The sequence below is a fragment of the Macrobrachium nipponense genome, chromosome 3 (assembly GCF_015104395.2).
Source record: "Macrobrachium nipponense isolate FS-2020 chromosome 3, ASM1510439v2, whole genome shotgun sequence".
In the NCBI taxonomy this organism is placed as follows: Eukaryota; Metazoa; Arthropoda; class Malacostraca; order Decapoda; family Palaemonidae; genus Macrobrachium; species Macrobrachium nipponense.
In genome coordinates, this window is record NC_087202.1 from 123,063,703 (window position 1) to 123,084,204 (window position 20,502).

General features: G+C 38.3%; 1 protein-coding gene across 1 annotated transcript in view; it reads right to left on the minus strand.

The window, feature by feature from the left end:
- The window catches only part of LOC135222021 (cell division cycle protein 20 homolog), a 225,595-nt gene that overhangs the window by 5,826 nt on the left and 199,267 nt on the right, over positions 1–20,502 (minus strand). Inside the window, 4 exon segments of the mRNA XM_064260147.1 lie at positions 3,141–3,266; positions 10,654–10,788; positions 13,086–13,303; positions 17,918–18,070. Coding sequence (XP_064116217.1) covers positions 3,141–3,266; positions 10,654–10,788; positions 13,086–13,303; positions 17,918–18,070 — 632 coding nt within the window.

A 20,502-nucleotide genomic window follows, 5' to 3' on the forward strand; every position in this document is an offset into this window, starting at 1 on the left:
GTTCACTAAAGCCTGCAATGACACCAAACACGAGGAGTAAGAAGACGACGACTCGCATCTTTTCTTCTCACATGTCTTCGCAATTTTCTCTTCTGACACTTGAAATTTCTCCATAAATGTGTGAGCCAGTGAATTAGAAAGCATATTTGTATTTGCCGACACCAAAGATGTGAGGATGGAAGGAGTAGTCTGTGATGTAATTGTTCTTGATGGAAAATGCGAGGTTCTTGCTAGTACCCCTGCAGGCACAGCAAAATGAGACACAAAATGCTGTGGTGTTGTACCATATGCATTGCTACATAAAGTGGAGACTAGGGGGAGAAGGGACACCCATGGAGGGAGGCCTTGGAGGGAAGCATGACACCATGTAGTGAGCCAACAGGCCATCCAATGTTGGTACCCCTGATAGGCCTAGAGTTGCCCACATACCCTTCATCCTCTGAGCATCTGTAGCTGAAACAAGACAAAGATGGAGATGCTCCCCTCCTGATGCATCCACAAAAGAATCATTGGATGAACCCAACAAGGTATGGGAAGCATCTGGTATAGATGGAGAAACACATGGATGAGCATCACAATGAGGCAGAACTAAAGATAAAGCCAATTCACCATCCAAAAGTGGCGTTGTCTCACTCTTCCTGCACTGGCCCCTGTCATAAAACCTTTTCCATGTTCCACAGACCAAAAATAGCAGACGGATCAACAATTAGTAATTGTACATACATTTTCTCTGCACCTATTATACGCTGGGTGTGGATCTGTTAAGAATCTTGAGCAAGGGAACCCACTAATACCTGAGAATTTCCTGTTTCTTATGAGATCTCGAAGAAACCTTTGCCGGGGGAATTGAAAGGATCCATAATATCCCTTAGCTCATACAATCCAACAGAAGCCACACACTGATGCACAGAAAGAAATGGGGGGGAGGGAAGCAAGCACACTAAACTGGCTTTAAGAAGGACAGAGAGCAAAGCACATCCTTTTCTAAAAGTGGTAAGAAAAGTAACTAGTGTGGTCATGAGATGCCGAAAGGATTGTGGGAGCTCCCACATAGCTTGTGATCGAGCAGAGATACCAATAGTTCCTTGTGTACACAATTTTTGTTAACTTTAATCAGTTGTCCAGCTGGCACTAGAAGACTTATCCTAATGTTAAGACTAAACGTTTGTTTTGTATATGAAAAAATCAATTTTAATTGTAAATTACAAGTTAGTTTAGGTTAGGAACTCTGTAGGATACCTAGAAAAATATTGAAGTGCAGGTTGTACCTCAGAATCTTTGTTACTTAACAAAGAAAGCCTGAACCCCAGTGCATGTGTCAAGTTGATGTGCTATTGCATTTGCTGTTATTTTTCATCTTCTTAATACATTAGATCTGCATAATTGCTACTAGTTACTTCATTCATTCTGATTATTGACAGTAATGAGATGGGAAAAATAAAAGTTAATTTTGGAAAGCTCAAGGCATTTGACACCTAAAGCTGTGCCATAAAATACAACAAAGAAAATGCATTTTAAACCATTGCTAATGGGAGGAAGAACAGAACGCAGGAATGCATCAAAGAACAAGTATAATCAGGATCATAAAATTCCCACTCAATGTTCAACATATGTTACAAGTATTATTTTAAAATAAAAACTTTACTCTCACTTTTCCCTTACTGTTTGTGATGACAACCTGTTATGAGATGTGGGAGTAGTAAAGGTAAGCTCAACAAAGGCTTTTATTACAAATCCTAAGATAGTCTTTAAGACCTCGTACTATTTTATCGTGAGAACACATTACAAGAAAGGTAAAATTAGCTTAAGCTGCTTAATTTGCTCAAAATTTTCAACATATAGGATTTCCTTTTGTAAGGTTAAATTTGAGGCATTCTCTTCCTTCCCTTATGTTATGGAATACTTTATATAAAATTTAGGCCAAAGGCCAAGCGCTGGAACCTATGAGGTAATTCGGAACTGAATGATAAATTCATAGTAAAAGAGGTTTTCGAGTAACAAGCTGAAAATCTGACAGTTACACTAAGAAACAACTGTTAAGAGAGAGTGGACAGTAAGGTGGAAGGGAGAATCTGAACAAAGGTACAGCAAAAGGAATGTAGGAGGTTCCAGCTAGGGATTGAAGGGACACTGCAAAGAACCTTAAGTAATGCCTGCAGCGCATTGCATGAGGTGCACCGATTTCCATTTTTTTAAGTGCACTTTCTGCCTGACTATCTGGTCCAGGTCTTCATCAAATGTCCTTTTCTGATGATTTTCAGGGAACCTTACTTCTCTTTGTCCTACAAGCACATCATTACTTTTCCGACAAACTGTCCCAGTACACTTTAAATCCTTTATACAACCTAAGTATCTGTCTTTTAGATGCATATTTATTTTCCGGTTTCTGGACACCCTTTTCGGCAGTTTGCTAAAACCTCCCGTTCAGCTTTTATTGTCTATAAATTCTCTAGCATACAATAATTCTCTCAAGACTGAAGACTTCAGACAACTGTCATTAGTTGAACATTTTTGGCAAACTTCAATTTAAATAATTTTTATTTTCTTCATTCATTAATATATATAATTATTTTCAAAAATCAAAATGGCATTTCCATGCAACACATTGCTTTCTGAAGGTGATCAAGGACAAGCATTACAAAGCCTAAGAATTTGATTTGCCACAAATCATTAACTCTAAGCATTTTTTCATGAAAATTTCTATTTATCTTCCTATATTTACTCAATATGCTGTTGTAATGAACATGTAAATCTTATTAATTTGGATAGTTCACTTAACTGAATTTATGTAGGTTAGATTTATATGAAATTACCCAAAAAGGGCAAAAGATGACTGTTAAAACCCCATCTTTTGTCTCTTCCCATGAAGAGTAAGTCTGAAACTGAAAACTTAAATGATGATGATGATGATGATGATGATGAGTTCATTTGTATAATTGGTCAATAGAAAGCCTGTATTGGGTATATGCATTCAAACATTAATGAAATTAAAAACCAGAGGTTCTCAAGATCCAATCACAAGCATCTCAAACAAATCCACTTTATGCTGTACATATTACTGTATTTCTTTTATGGCATGCATAAAAGAATCCTTCTAATACTATAAAGAAAAAAAAGTTTGCACGTCAGATCAACTTTACCTGAGAATTAGTAAGGACTTCTTTCAAACAAAGCCCAGTTGTGCAATTCCACAGCCTTATGGTACGATCAGCTGTTCCTCCACCAGTTGCTAAAATGTTGTTCTGCCAAGGACACCAACTTACAGCCTGAAATACAAGGAAATTACCAGGGGGGAAAAACATTCATGCACTGTTTATCCATTGACATGAAAATAAATAAATATTTTCTAAATTAAATAGCCGAACAAAACATATTACACAAAACTTAAGTACAGCACTGAAAAAAGAAAGTGAAATACACTACATCAGCACGTAAAATATCTTGATTAAGACACATTATATTTTTGGTATTATTAATCATAAAGATGTATACTGAGGCTTATATCATCAATGTAAACCAAGAAAAATCATTAAATACTCCAGTTTATTTCCAATACACTTCTCCCTTCAAAACACTCGCCCATATTACAAACTTAACTCTACAAGCAAGAATTCAATTTGTCATAACTACCACTCCTGTTTGCTCTGAGATCTATAAATTTAACTCTTATCAATGTTGACTTGACAACAAAGAAAAACTAGTTGAAAATTTAAGACAGGTCTTCCTCATTCAGCTACAAGCATAATTTAAAATCGAAATTATATAGATTCCAGCAATTGGTCTATGATGCCTCCAAACAGAAGAAATGGGCCAGGAGTCTGAAGAGAACAATTTGAAATGACAAATTATTAAAATGACTAGTATTTTTCATAACTAACACACCTCTGGTCTTAATATCAGGATAAATCTTCTAGCACCAGTTGTAACTGGTGAAAAATTCAATAGAATTGTATATGCAAGGAACTGGTGGCATCTGCCCTCTGTCACGAGTTAGGTGGAACAGCCACCGACCCAAGTTGGGCCTCGTGGCATCTGTTATTCTTCCTTCCCAGGTTAAACTGGCAGAGGGGTGGTTAGAGGTGGGCCTTATATGTTAAGACCTGGTTTGTTATTTATGAAAATTACAAATTATTTTTAAAATTTGTCAGTTGTTCATACACAGAACAAACCCGGGGTCTTTACGTTAGGATAGACTTATTCTTCTTGGTGGGAGGTTTGCCACACCTGGTCATTCTTCTTGTAATAAGAGAATTCTTAGAAAGAAGACCTACACCTCTGAACCTTAGATACCTGGTATGTGTATAACTTAGGTTTGGACTTCTGAGGTTCCAGTACAATCCCAAAGTTCATTGCATACAAAGAAGATGAAGATCTATATGTATTTTAAAATAACAAACCAATGTAGTCATTTATATGGGTTTATCATCATCCCTCACTTTCCTTGCTGAAGAGAGGAATGTTTTGCTACTCCAGCTCATGATGGAACAGTCTTCATATTGACCGTAAGTAAAGACAGAAAAGGGACCAGTCATTGTTCATTTTACTTTCATGCCATCACCTAGGTCAAAAGTCTATCTGAAGCCTGTCACAATGTTTCATAGGGGGCTCAAGTAAGGCTACTCAGTCCAAGAGTCAAATCCCAACATGGAGACTTGAACCTTCTAGGGGAACAGGACTCCTTAAAGCTTAATCAGCTTAGATATCTCCAAAGATGTAGTTATATCCGTGTCCTTCACACGTAGTACTAAAACCAAAGCAGCTTTGTTAGCCATTTATAGCCAAAACAAAAAGTAATTTTTCTGCTCTGAGCAAACTAGGAAATCGGCTACCTGTTGAGTTGAATAAAGGTTCTGAGAGGAGAGGAACCCTGTCTACGACACCAATCACAATAAACGGACTACTTCCCTGGTACATGGACATAAAGGACCGAGAGATAACCTGTCATCTGAGACGCTGTTCTACAAGAAAAACCTCTCGCCCACAGGACATACTTGATAGTCTTCATCCCTGAAGAGATAGGGACTATCGACTGATGATACCTCTCCTCATGAGGTTGACAAAGCAGATTGTGCCCAGTAGGTCTCTCTCAGAACCTCTTGAATGTTGAGACAGCAGATCTGGAAACCATTCTGCTTGGGCCATGGAGCTATCATAGTCAGTCATACTGAGATTGTCCCATGATGTTGAAGGGCATCCTACTCCATTGCGAACGAGAGTGAATATACTTGTAAACACTTGGAGATTATGTCAATCCAAAACACACAACTCTGAATAGAAATACCTTGTCTGCAACACTGAATCAGAGAAATTTCCTGGAAGAATGATGGCTTTAATCTGGAAGTAAGCATCCTTCAAGTCTACTGTCAGCATAAAACCTTGTCCCTGACCGCAGCTAGAACTATCCTTGGGGTCTTCAGTTTTAATTTAGTCTTCCTGATGAAAAGATTCATGGTATTGCCATCCTCCAATTGCCACTGGCCTTGGGGACAAGGAAAGTACAGCTGTAAAATCCACTTGATGGAGTTACTACTTGCTCTACAGCCTCCTTCTCCATCATTTTCCTCACATCCTTTTGCAGAATAAGGAAATTCTGAGACCCAGGAGTGTAAGAAAGGTGTGGTAACGGTTGATCTGCAAGAGGTGGAGTGAAGTCGAATGGGATCAGATAGCCCACTCACAGAGCATCCACTACCCACTGGTGTGACTGAGTAGAGAGGTGCCTAGCCTATCATCTTGCACCCCTTCCTCTGCTCCCTTCCTCTAATAGCTCAATTGTAAAAGGGCTGCTGTGACAATTTCTTCCTTGGAGAATAAGGTCTCGTCATCTTATGGGAAGGATTAGTTTTCACTATTCTCTTCTGGGATATTTGTTGCCCCTGTCTTATTTCCACAGGGCAATGTCCTGTCAACTTGCTCACTGCTTACTAAACCAGTTTATCATTGGTATCCATCCTTCTTGAATCAATTGCTTTTTCTATTATGTCCTTTGGCAGTCCTTTGGCAACATAAATTGTGACTCTAGGATATCACCATTTTGAAGAGCTAACAGAAAATCCACATCTACAGAACGACTTAGCTTGACCAATGCTGCATCTCTTCTCATTTACAGTATATTAGCCCAAACGTTGCCACTAAGTTTGTAAAATATGAAATCGCTTTGGAACCAGACTGAAGCAACCTGATAAAGGCTGTTTCGTCCACTAATTTCCTAGTTGAATCTGAAGAGGTAATCTTAGCTACCACAACTGACCCATGGTGCGGTTTGGAAAATAGAAGAAGCCATTGATTCCAATGTAGCAGCTTCTTGACAGGTGAGCGAGTGACAGTCCATTTTCACCTGGTCTAACATCAACCGAGGTCTTAATCACAATCACACAACATCTGGATTGATATGCCTTCCCACCACAGGAACAACAGGTGTCTTATAACATTTCCTATGTCCCAGCAAAAGGGGTGGGATACAGAGGGGAGGGAAGAAAATTGAACAATCTATTCGATTGCAAAGAATCGGCCTTCCATGAAACCTGTGCATTCACACTCTGTAATGCATCTTTCTTTGGTCCTTAAAGCACTTCAATTCCAGTTGAAGCTGTGGTGGAAGAAGTTTCAGACCACCTTGAAAGGTTATTGAAATGACAAATCAAGTCAGTAACCTACAAATAAGATGCAGGAAACTCCTGATTTGCTACTTCCTCTACTTCCAAAACATTCCGTTTGGCTGCCGAGGAAGGGATATCACTCCTACCATCAGACAAATGTGTGGGGGATTCATGGTCACTTAATTACCCTATGGCGGTGGCACCTGTGTTATCCACCAGTTGAACATGTTTATCGATACCTTTCACTAATCCTTGATCGAGAACGAGAAAACCATTTACTCCTCCAGGGTGACGGTTCCTGTAAATCTGTGTCAGTCATAAACATTTCCACAGTTGTCAACTGCAGCCATCAGGGGTCTTGACCTCAAACTTCCGGCCCTGGGGTGAACCACAACTTCACTATTGTTCAGTCTATTAGAAGAATGAACTCTCTCATTTAATGGAGAAACTTCCATTGCTGTATTATTTGATCTTTTAATTACAGCATTGTCATTCTTCCTCCTCATCTTGAATGGCATTACAGGAGACTGGGACCTGATTACCATCTATTGTAGACTGATGAATCCAGACTGCCAATATTCCAACCACACTCACAGCAGCTTCCACCCCAACATCCATCAATTTCTTCAGCTGTGACGTCACATTAGAATGACAGCCATCATTCTTTGTTTTGGCACTCACAACTACTTATTGAGCTTTCTTTTTAACAGTGATGTGACAGTCCTGGCTAGAAGAAGAAATTATTCTCCTCCTCTTGGCACAAGGATCAGCCACTGTCAAATTAACGTAATTTATTGTTTACTTTCTTAAATCAACCTTGTACCTTAGTTTTAAGAGTTCTCTTATATTCAGTCCAGCAGCTGTGTTTTTTTTTTACGTTTACGTAATGTTAAGTGGTTTTGCTCAGTGATTCCTCCTCTTGTTGTGAATTACCTAACTATCGTGTTAATGATTGTTTTTATTTTGTTTTCGAGTTGGAATGAACTGTAGTGCGGTGAGTGGAGGCCGGCCTAAGATAGTTCGGGCGACTAAGCTTTTGGACACACACACTTTTCTCAGCAACCTTCTGGAGATTAATCTTAAGCACTTTTAGAGGAGATTACTGCAACGGACCTTCCCTTGGAAGTGCTTTTGCGTAGATGTGCTGAGCCATCTACGGCGTATGTGCATTTTTTGGAGTTAGATCACGGCTGTGATTTCGCAGGTGTTAGTCACTTGCGATGCCCCTGTACTCCTGTTTCCCGTCTGAGGATTTGGCGGAAGACGTAGTCGTCGCTGTCCCGCCACGTAGGAGGCGTTACGCCAACCACGGCCCTGTGTTGTCCATCTCCAGCTGCTGGTCCAGGAGAGCTGAGGGCTCGTGAGGAGGCACGTAGGGAGGCAATTGCCAGGTAAGAGGTGATTATCCTGTGTTGTCTCTAGGGATTGAACTCGACCCCTGTGTCTACCTGGTCAATTTGCGAGCTCCTCCCTATAGCTGCTGGGAGGTTGAAGCGACCTCCAGGAACTCCTGTGCACGTCTCTGTAACGTAGGACTTATGCAATATTTAAGGGTTAATTATAGCTATTTATATTTATATATATATTGTGTTGAGTTAGGGGTATTTGGTATTTATTGCCCCTCAGAATGTCTATTTGAATTAGTTTTAATTTTAGTACTAACTCAGTTAGGTAGGAGGTTTAAGGTTTTCCTGTCTTTATTTTCTCTAGTCTTCCTTCATTCTTATAGTTATAGGTTAGTGGTTTTTCATTATTGGGCCCGTATTATTATTTGAGCCTTTGGCATATTATGTCCTTTCCTTGCTTTGTTAGGGTCAGCTTTTAAGTATTAAGTATCCTTGTGAGCCCGTTATTGGTTATTGCTATTGTGCATATTTATTAAGTTTAATAACAAGGCTGATTTAGTGTTAAGTGTGCTTTATAATTAAATACTGTTAATCTTATTCTGGTGTTTGTGTCCACATTCCGCTTACCCTGTGTACTTTCTTACCACCTACGATCCCTGTGATTATTAAAGTATAAAGAACCTGCATTACGGCCAAAGGGGTCGTAACAGCCACGAAGTCCCTTATCCTCCAACATTTAACTGAAGCATGTACTGCCGTCATTGAAGCTTGTGATGACAGCGAACCTGAAGAGGAAGAAATAGAAGACTTGAGTCTTATAAATTTTCTCTTCTACGCTTGCAATTTCTCCATAAAAGTGCGTGCCACCGAATCCAAAAACGTAGTTGCATTCGCCGACACTGAAGATGCGAGGGTGATAGGAAGCTGAGACCTCATGATGGTCACCATGTTGGATTGTGACGTTACTGAGGGTCCAGGCTGTTACGTCATCGCACTTGATGGAAAATGTGGAGTTGATGCTGGTAACCTTACGGGAACCGCAAAATGCTGTGGTCCTGGTATGATATGTGTCGCTACAGATGTCGTGGCATTCACCCCCATAAATTGGAGACCAGGGGAAGAAGGGACACTTATCGAGGGAGGCCGTGGAGGGAAGCACGACTCTATGTATTATTAATTATTAATAGGGCTTAGTTTTTCCAGACCTCTGAGTCTTAAGTGGACTCTTCTCGGGCTGGTTCTCAGGTATTAATCCTGAGAAGAAGGAAAAGAAGGGAACAAAAAATTAAACAACAATAAAAAAATTTTAAAAATTAGACTATTTAATAAACCTGTCTTATTTTAAAAAATTTATGATGTTGTTAATTGACTCTATGTAGCGAGTGAACAAGCCATCAAAGGTTGGTACCCCTGATAGGCCTAACACCACCCACATACCTTCCATTCTGTGCACATCCGTAGCTGAAACATACGGCATAGATGGTGATGCTTCCTCCATCCTCCCAGGGAAGGAAGGAGCACAATTAGGTACAAAAACCTCCCAAAACCCCTCTTGATGCATCTAAAAACGAATCATTGGATGAACCCGACAGGGTATGGGAAGCATTTAGCAAAGGCAGAGAAACACCTGGATCAGCATCACGACTAGGCAGAACAAAAGAAGATTAAAGCAGTTCTCCATCCAAAGATGGCTTTATCTCTTTTTTCCTGTAGTACTTACCTTCTAATAAACTTTCCATTGTCCCACCGACAAAAAACGACATACAGAACAAGGATTAGTAATTGTACATACATTTTATCTGCACCTACTACACATTAGGTGTAAATCCACGGCCATTGATGTTAAAAACCTCGAACAAGGAAACCCACAAATATTCTAGCATTTCCTCTGTTTACTGCAAGATCCCAAAGAAACCTTGGACGGGGAGGTAAAAAGATCCATGATATCCAGATACCTATACAAACCCACAGGAATCACATACACTGAAACAATGAAAAAGAAAAGAAAAAGTGGGCTTCAAATTACAGAGAGCAAAACGTGTCCTCTCTTATAGGTGGTGAGAAAGTAACTGATGTGATCACAAGATGGCAAAGGCATTGTGAGAGATCCCACAGAGCTCATCAAGCACAGATGCCAATAGTTCCTTGTGAACAAAGTTTTTTTTATTGATTTTACCAGTTTTCCAGCTGGTGCTAGAAGATTTATCCTCATGTTAAGACTGAAGGTTTGTTTTGTACAGGAACAAAGTTAGCTTAGCATGATTAGGCTCATATTTTGTGTTTAAACTCTAGAAATTAGCAATTATTAGCATTTTTAGAGACAGTGCCAAACTTGCGCGAAATTAAACTTGCGTGAGGGGTTCTGGAACCTAACCTTGCGTTAAGTTCAGGGTATGACTTTACTTCCATCATTTAAATCAGTATTGCAAATGGTAGCAACCATTAAAGAACTAGATTATTTTTTATTTCAGAAAGGTTCACATTAGAAAATTTTTTTAAATCCTTAGAGACAAGCAGTCTTTTAACTTGCTGAAAACTAAGATATAATTTTTTTTTTTTTGGAGAACAAAAAGGAATGATGAAAGATGCCCCTAAAATGATCCATAAAGGAAGATTACTGGACAAATTCAGCAAATTCTTTCATCTGACATTAATGCTAGTTCACAGAACACTTTTGTCACTGCTGTAATGAAAGTAACAAAACTTACCCTGATAGCTGCTTGATGGTGAGAAAATGTATGGAGAGGACTTGTGTTCATATTCTCCCAAATATTTACTTGATTGTCATTACCACCAGATGCCAGTAAACGTCCGTCAGGAGACCACTTTAAGCCACAAACTTCCTGTGATTACGAAAACAATTCATATCTGAACTATACAGTTGCCTAGTGATAATAGGCCACATTTTTACAATTTCAGTAACTCGCCTTATCCAAGGCCTAGATCTACCATGGTTGTCCTTTACATTATAAGAAGCTACACTCTCTCCTAAAATATAATTCTGACTGGAAAGCATCAAGGTGTGCTACTGGACTTTAGAGATCACAGTTTTATTTAATTTACTTTAAATACAAAGTCATTAGCTCTGATTCATTTCCTGCCTTTGGAATTTACAAACAAATTTATAAGAAACTATAGTAGCAGTTTTCTGATGTGGAAATTGTAAAATTAATTTTTAAGTTTCTAATTTTATGAAATGTATCCATATTCAATGCCTTTAAGCTTGAGATTTTATTTTTTAAAATGCCTAGAGACTTACTGTTATATTAGAAAAAATGCCTATGTATTAAGCTTTGCTTTTTCTTTGTGGTTATTTTTGTCATTACTGTCAGACTGAGTTGGCCTTGTCTTAATGTGGATTTGATATATATATATTAGGAAAAATAAACAAAGGCCTTTCAACATATGATGATGAATATGAATAACAATGCTCAGAAACAATCCAGCTCCAAAACGATACCAAGCACGGGCAGGTTGATTGACACAACAACTTCCATTTCACATGTAACATAACATACAACAAAATAAAATGGATAGCTATACTTTCAATAAAAAAATACTAAGAATAAAAGTAAGCTGGAATCATGAGTAAAACCATCCCTGAACCAATTTCATCAACAATAACTACAGCTGAAGGTTGTGAAAATACACAAAATGTCAGAAATACTGTTTTTAGTTATGTATTTCCACCTATTTTTCCAAACAACTGAAACTAATCTCAATTTACAGGGAATATGACATTTCAAGAAATTGGCCAAGTTCACTACGCTCATCTAACATAAATAAAAAATAATAATAGTGAGTAGTATGCAGTTTACAACATTCTGGTTTTACAACTTTAATCACAAATCTTGTATACCTCACAAACGAGATTTTCAGCCATCCCAAAGACATATTCAAAAGGAAATTTATTTATAATCTATATGTATGTAATAAGGAAAAAATAAGAATATCCTGAAACTTTCTACAAAATTAAAATATTTTGCAGTGTTGTAATTTTTCTTTATCTCGAGAACTATTTTTCACATGTCTGAGCCTCCAACCTTGAAGGGCACGATTATTGCTGTTGGAACTATATTTATTCCTCGCCACATTGCAGAGCTACGTTTTGAAGCTGTATAGCTTTTTGGATATCCTTACTCTGCAGCAAGAACCTTTTATTCTGCATTTTGTGTACTGCCCTTGGTTCAGTAAAAGCCAAGGGGACCTCTCTGTCCCAAGGTAATAATATTTATAGCTATAATTATTTATCGAGATCACGACCTGTGATCCTCTGCTGACGTCATAAGTGGAGCTTGTGAAAGCCTTCCAACACCATAGTTTCGGATCAATTTTCCATGCCACCCAGATTAAACCTCCAGACGTGGAGTTTATTGTCCTTTAAGAGGAGACTTATAAAGTCGTTTGAGGAACTTGTTAGGGATATTTAGATTGTATTTGTTAGGATATTCTTACTTTTCGCTTGCCTCCTCCTTTCTGGACCCTCTCCCCTTTTAGTATGTATGTGTTGAGGACCTTTCTTTAATTGTGTAATTGTTTTCTTTTGCAGGGAGTTTAAGAGTGAGTGTTTCTCATTAATTATTGTATTGTTGAGGTTCAGGTGTTATTTCTATCTGAAAGTTGTGTATTAAAATTAAGTATATTTTTGTAGTATTTTCTTTGTCCCCTTGAATTGACTTTGCACTCTTATTGAAGTTGGATACTATTCCACCTTTTGTGGACTTAGTATGGTATTTTGGTGAATACTATTTCATAAAAGTTTAGTGTTTTGTGTGGTGGTCAAGCCAGCCATCACACATGTCAAATAATACTATACTTGAAAAACATATTCAATACATATACAGTACACCTACAGAAACACAAACCACAAGTTATGAATTCCTTAAACAAATGTGTTTGCATCTACATGAAAACAATAAGCAGGTTTTATATCCCCACCTCCAACCATATTCCCTTCAGAAAAATAACTTACAACATAAAACACACAAGCAATACAAATTAACAAACAAAAAACCACAAGCAAGCTATATAGACTCAAAGAACTAGAAGAGAGAAATAAAACAACTGATATCTATCCAAATCTCACTGGAAAAACAAACTGGCATCAGGAAGCTGAACCAAATCGTTTGCTACCACATACCTGCGAGTGACCTGACAAAATTCCAATTAGATGATCTGCTACTCGTACATCATGATGGAAAATCTGACCAGATCTTGAGCCTGAACTTAAAATATATGAATTCCATGACAATGTAGTAACACGACCTTCATGAGTCCCCATGGTGCGAATCAATTTCTGTTGTCCAACATCCCATAGCTGAGTGTGACCAGAACTTAAGCCCATTCCGAGAACATTACCTGTACAACAGACATTACTATAAGAGAGCAGTTTTAATAGACCACCAAGCCACACTTCTAAGCTTTCATCTGGCTCAACTGCAAAACAATTACATAAGTACTATACTGCACTACATACTAGTTGCTGATCATAACTCAAGTTACTTTGCCTTCACTGCCTAGCATTAGCCATATTAACAAGTATGTATTGATAGAGTACATTTCATTTTTGATGATCAAATAACAATAATCACAAATCTTAAAAAGGAAAAAAAAATTTTTATAACTTCCTTCCCTATCTTTATCCACAGCTTTAAACTCTTAAACTTTAAGCTGTCAACCCACTGGTTAATATGCATATGTAAATTTACTGTTTTTTTAATAGCAGTCACCAGACTTATCATGAAACTTGCTATTCAATGATCTTCCATGTTAGAGTAAATTTTTTTAACAGCAGTTACCAAAATTACAATGGAACTTGCTATTCATCAATCCTCCATGTTAGGCAAAGTCTATAACAAAATTTTTCTTGACACCACCAACAAAATTTTTCTTGACACCAAAACAGCTTATCAATAAATAAAAAGAAAATAAAAAGGGACACACCTACCATGTAATGACCTAAAAAAGGGATTTTGACGTAGGAAAAATCTATTTCTGGGCGAGGAAGCCGTGTCGCCCAGTGAAATATGTCTGCTTTAGCACTATTTCTAGTAAAATATTGCTATAATACCAGAGAACTGCTAAATTGGACATGTCAGAAGCCTCTGACTCGCTCACCTATATAAAAGGTGTCGGTATAAAACTGGGGCGAGTGTTAAACACTACCACAGCAACCCCTCCAATTAGCCTTTTCCTCATCAAAAGACCCTAAATACGGGGAGCCGACCCATAGGTCACACCTAGCTACCCCGTTGAAGGCGGCTGTGACGTCATACTTTTCGATAGCCATTCCGTGTTCCACACGTTCGAATATTACTATTTGTTCTTTTATTTTATTCTGGTTACGGATCGTCATCTACCTCTTCACCCAAGTTAAGTATGGTTCCGCCCTTTTTCAATATTTAGGGAGTGAATAATTTGCCTATCGTTTTGCCTTTATTTAGGATTTTATTAGGGCGTCACTTTTAAATAGGGGGCGGGCGGGCGGCAAGTCGCCTTTACGGCTTACCCTTGAATTGTACCGATTTACGCTTGAATTGTACCGACTTCGAGTAGTCTTCCTCTCTGCTTGTAACATGTGATATTTCAGTACATGTATGTATGTATATATGTATATATATATGTATATATATATATATATGTATGTATATATTTTATTTATTTATTCTTGGGTGGCAGTTTTTAGTCGATCCGATTTCCATTTATGTTTTTGTTATTTTTCATTATTTTCACGTTTTTCAATTCACGGGGGTCTTCTTTCGAGCACGTTTCTTTGTTTCGTGCTTCGCCGTTTATCCACCGTCCTATTTCATTCAAGAATTTTCCCTTTTTTCTTTTCGTCAAGCTTGCCAGTTTCTTATCGTTTTTGTCAGTAAGCAAAGTAGTTTTTTCCCCTTTTGCGCCCACCCCACCTGTTATCGAGTGGCCTTCATTGCGGTTTTATATTTTACGACAGTTTATTTTCATTTCCCCCGTGTTAAAGCATGATTTTCTTTTAGCTTTAAGTAATTGATTTTATTTTGTCTATGTATATTTTGGATGTAGGTTCGGTTAGCCTACATAGGCTATGCCTGCGTTTTCCTCGTAATCTTTTAGTTTGCGAGGATACGCTGATCACGTGATCGTACCACCCCCCCCATCAGCCCTCCTTCCCTCCCCCTCACAGTGGGGCCCCCAGTAGTTGTGTGCCCTCTCGCCTCGGTTGTCGCTGACAGCCGTTCCCATCAGCAGAGAGTAGAGGGTCCTCCAGGACCTTAGGTTGGTGGTGGTGTCGCTTCTCAGCCGACCGCCGCCTCCGGAGTGTTGATTGCTTTGCGTATTCAGCCTCGGCTTCCGTGGAGTTGTTGCGCTCTGCTTCTTTCAGCTTCCGGAGCTTACATCCATCCGCCTAAAACATTCCTCTCCGCATAAGGCGGATTTAGATTCAGGCCTCTCCGGTAGTCGTTGAGGGCTATGTTTACGGAAGTTTCTCTTCCGTAGGCGGAGATATTATATTTGTTATTTTATTTCTCCCTTTTATTTCTTTTCTTTTTTGCCACGGAACTTGCGAGTTCATGTGGCCGTCCCGGGTTACTTCGTGTACCCCCCACTCCGGGTCATACAGCTCCGGGTGGTTTTTAATTATTATAGTCCCCGGGACGTAAATATAATAATATATATACATATATATATATATATATATTATTTTCCTTTCTTTTGCCACGGAACTTGCGAGTTCATGTGGCCGTCCCGGGTTACTTCGTGTACCCCCACTCCGGGTCATACAGCTCCGGGTGGTTTTAATTATTATAGTCCCCGGGACATAAATATATGGAATACATATATAACCAATAATTTTTTATATTTTTATATATTATTTCATGATTTCAGTTCGGCATGCTCCGGGGGCGAATATGACATTATTATCATAATAATCCTATAAGTTTGTGCAATTGTTCTCATATATTATTGCACTTACAGGGTCCACTCAGTGTCTGGTTGCCGATCTACAGGATCTGTGCAACCATGATGTTTGCCGGAACCATGCCCCGTGCGCAGTATTGCTTACCCGGTTCCGTAGTCTGGCATCACGTAAACGGCTTTGCCTGCTACGACTTGTACAACAGGTTACCTGTTCGATAAGTTACCGCACTGCTTGTTCTATACATATTGTGATGGAATTATATTACACTACTTGGATTAGTGTTAAAAAAAAAAACAAAAAAAAAAAAAAATGAAATAACAATAAAAAAAAAATAAATAAATAAATAAAAACAATATAATAATAATAATAATAATAATAAATAAATAAATAGATAACTAAATAAACAATTAAAATAAAATAAATAACTAAATAATAATCAAATAAATTACGTATATAAATAAATAAATAACTTAAAAATTTCCTGTTAAATTAAAATTACATTAATTAATCAACATATGTAAGCATAATGTTCAAAGATTTTACTCGAAATTGACACATTCCTTGCATTACAGACAGAGCAGTCTGTTAAGCATGCTGCACTCTCCACCCTCAAGGTCTGGGTTGGAGGTTTTGGACAGAAAGTAGGGGTAGCTAAGCCTTTTATGCTACCTCAAGATATGGCAGCCTCCCAAGCCGGGAAAGCTGCCGGATACGTTGACACAAAAGTCGCAGCACCAATTATCAAATAAATTCAAGATTCAGTTATGGAACAGCAAGAGGCAGAATTGCCAGACCTTGGTTTGGAAGAAGTCTCACTTGAACTAGTGAGGATTTGCCCATTACACTAGATATGGTTACAGGTAACAGTGTTAATGAGGCTAGCCTAGTTGGTCACCGGGGTCTTTCCTCGAGTGACTCTAATTCTTCCTCTCCCTTTACTCCAAATTCCTTCATGGGTTTCACAGGAGGTTTGCCCCCTCCCAGGTCGCATTCCTTCTCTGTGATTCCTAGATTAAAGAGAAAACCTTCGGGTAAAACCATTGCTTAAAAGCCAATCAGACACAAAGCCAAGGCCTGGGCAGGTTCCAGAGGTTCATACACATATTAAACCTAGGATGAGATCCAAGGCCTCAAGGAGAGAACTCTTCCCATTGCCCCTCAAGTCCCATCCCTGCAACGTCTAGAGGTCGGATGTTTATACCTCATAAGGTACCGTAGGGAGCGCTGGAAGGTTCCCCTTTAGTCGGCAAAGACCTGTTCAACACGAATATTTTAAATCAGGCCAGTAGTCTTGCTAGCTTAGTCAGTTCAGTCGCAGCAAGGTTTGAAAGGGTGTTTTTAAACGTTTACGTGCACAGGACTCCCTGATTGCAGGTCTCAGACAGGAGTCGGCAGTTCCGGCACCTCCTAGTAATTTGGTGCAAGGTCAGAGCATGCCTGACGGGTCCACGTTCCCTCCGTTCCACCCTGGTGATTTTTGGAGGGTAGTGAACTTCGCTCCGTTTGTCAGCGGGATGTTGACTGTAGAAGGTTGTGGTACACATAGACTCAAGGATTTCTAGTTATTTCCCGAAAGGTTATTTAGGGGATTTCATAAATTCGATTTTTTTTTTTTTTATCATTTATGTGCTTTAAGATGAGCGCCTAACATTTAGTTTCTTCCAAGGCCATTTTTTCATTTGATGGTAGTACTGTACTTAACAAAAGTGGTTGAATTTTGGTGCTTGTACAATGTACAAGCTACTAAATGTTTTCAATTTTTACCTAACATGTGTAAGTGATGTCTTAGTTCAATGACAATGAATTTCTCCACTTCTAAAGGAAAACATCGAAAACTTCCTCATGGCTAATATAAATATCTGTAAAAAATATTTAAGTGCTCAAGTGGACTAATCATCTATCTTGCAAAAGGGTAAACTATTAGTACAAAGGATTAATTTTATTAAAATACGGAGTATTTGCTTAATGGGTAAAAATCAAAGGCAACTCCCCCCCCCCCCCCCCCCCAGAAACCCCCCCCCCCCCCCAAAAAAAAAAAATGTTACAATAATGCAAGTACAAGCACTTACCTTCTTTAATCCATGACAATGAACAAATGTAATCTGGTTCCTCCACCTGAGTCAGGGCTGTTATAGACCCATCCCCAGCATTCCATATGTATACAGAACTGCTTAAGGCCACAGCTAAGTGATTATTCACACTCCAGTCAAGCAAATGAAGGTCTGAAAAGAAAGAAAATTTTAAGTTTTCAGTTGATCTCACAATACTTGGTTAATACTACAACCACAAGAGTGCAATATAAATTCATGTACATGTGTGTAAAAATCTGATTATACAAAAACAGCAATGATTTACCACAGGACCTCCATGTTATTGCGACAAGTAATAAACAAGACAAAGTCATTCTCTAGACTTGATGTGGGGCTTTGTTTGTGAGGGAGATGGTAAAATGAGATTTGGCAAAGTACAAGTTGAATAGTTAAATTGGGGACTCAAGTGTATGGATGGATGGAAAAATCTTATATTTTTTAATAAGAGTATACTTTTAGATTCCACCAGTGATTTAACTGCTTAGTCCATGGGGCAAATGCTAAAAATATTATATCACCGTAAATATTTCAAATGAGACTGTTCTCTTTCCCTATAACAAAATGAGATCATGACATTCTTCAATTGTACACTTCAAGAAAAGCATACAGACCTGTAATAAAGAATATGTCACATTAAAAATATTACCATATATATTCGTGTCATATTAGACTGTAATGTTCAACCGAAGTTTTTACTACATATATAAGGATTTTAGCATATGCCCCATGTAATGTTCAAGTTTTGATTCTGGCAGTAAGCCTAGGCTATGTTAGCAGTCACTACCAAAACTCAGTGTAAGATTCTGACATCTAAAACTACGAAGCTAAAAGCTTAGAATATGCCAACAAAAACAGGACCAGAAGTGAAATATACTGTACAATTTACTAAAAAAGGATGTTCACTTAAGTGTGAAAAGTATAAAGGAATGCAAGCACTAGAACATACTGAAAATATTGGAGGTGTTGAGGGAAGGCTTTTAAAATCAAACATTATCAGTTTGTTGTATGCAAGGCTAATCTACTAGGGAGATTGTCTTCTTAACTATAAAAATACCATGGAAAGAGGAAGAGATATTGCAAATATTTGTGTATCATGAGAAGGCATCTGATAAAAACTGCCAAGATAAGCTTTTGAATGGGTATCACAAGAGCAAAAGTTACCAGTAGGATCTGTTTTATGTCTCATATGTAAGCACAAGGGGTGTTATATAATTCCTCAGCATAGGAAACTGTATTAATATATCAGTTCAAAGAGTTACCTGTTAGCCATAAGCAGTACTGCAAGCATTATATTTGAGCTACCCCACAAGCTATGATTCTGTTACTTCAACTTTATGTAATAGGATATTCCTTTATTGTATGTTAAGCTCAGATTTTCATATATTTATTACACTTATATCTACCTTTAGTATAATATCAGCTTACCAGTAAAAAAGCAGATGAAAGACTGGCTCTTATCACTGACCCCATCCAGGACATTTCTGATGACAAGTCATACAGGATCATCAATAACACATCTCTCTACCATTCCAAGTAAATGCTCCCAGTAGTAATCAGTACATATGCTGTACTAACATAAACTACCATCAGCTTAAAAATATCTATCCAAGATCAGCAAAAAATCCCTCTTGCTAATCATAGTAATGAAGGAAGCTACAAATGAGTGCAGAATGGAAGGTTGCTATATGCAGATAACCTAGTACGTAATGCGTAACGGCAGAATCAGAGGAAGAGACTGCAGAAATGTTAATACATTGGAAGAGCAGAAGGGGGTAAAAAAAAAAACTTTATGCCGTTCGTCAAGTTAAAACTTCTCCTGAGAGACTATTAATATTACTAATCCAGAACTACATTTAAGAAGAAGCATAAAGTCAAACATAGAACCAGACTGCAGAACGAATCATCAAGAAGAAAGCAGCAGGTAAGAGAACATACGCTCGGACATTCTACAGAAGCATAACACCTTATCACTAGAACATAGTCACAAGGGGTGGCAGGGAACCATTCTATAATAGTACTAATCACTAGACCCTTGTCATAAGGAAAGGGGAGGGGAGAACCAGCCCTACTTGGTGGTGGTCCCAGGACTGGATAAAAGGAGTGGAGTTGGTGTTATGAGATGAGCCATTCCAGCTAGAAACAGCTAGACAATGCTTATTAAAAACAACAACCCAGGCTAGAATTAAGCCGAGGACTACAAGACTGTGGATATCAAAACAATCTCCTCTACAAACTTGGTCTTAGAAGAACTAGGAAGATCATATTGAACACCCTGACCTTGATTACTGATGTTCTCTAGTGCACATTTAAGGGAAAGGGATTGCCCCAAAGTTTATTATTTGTAGCTTTGCATTGCTACTCTTTGCAATGATTATACTTTTTCTCTTCCCCAAGCCCACACCAATAGGGAGGATTGGAGTCGGGAAGGGCACCTCTCTCCTTAAAACATCTATACAGTTAATATTAAAATTGACACATATCTAGCCTCACAATTTCATTTCATGGGATTAGGCATGAAATGAGTATTCTCCATTACCTTTCTTCTGCACTTTACTGGGACAGGC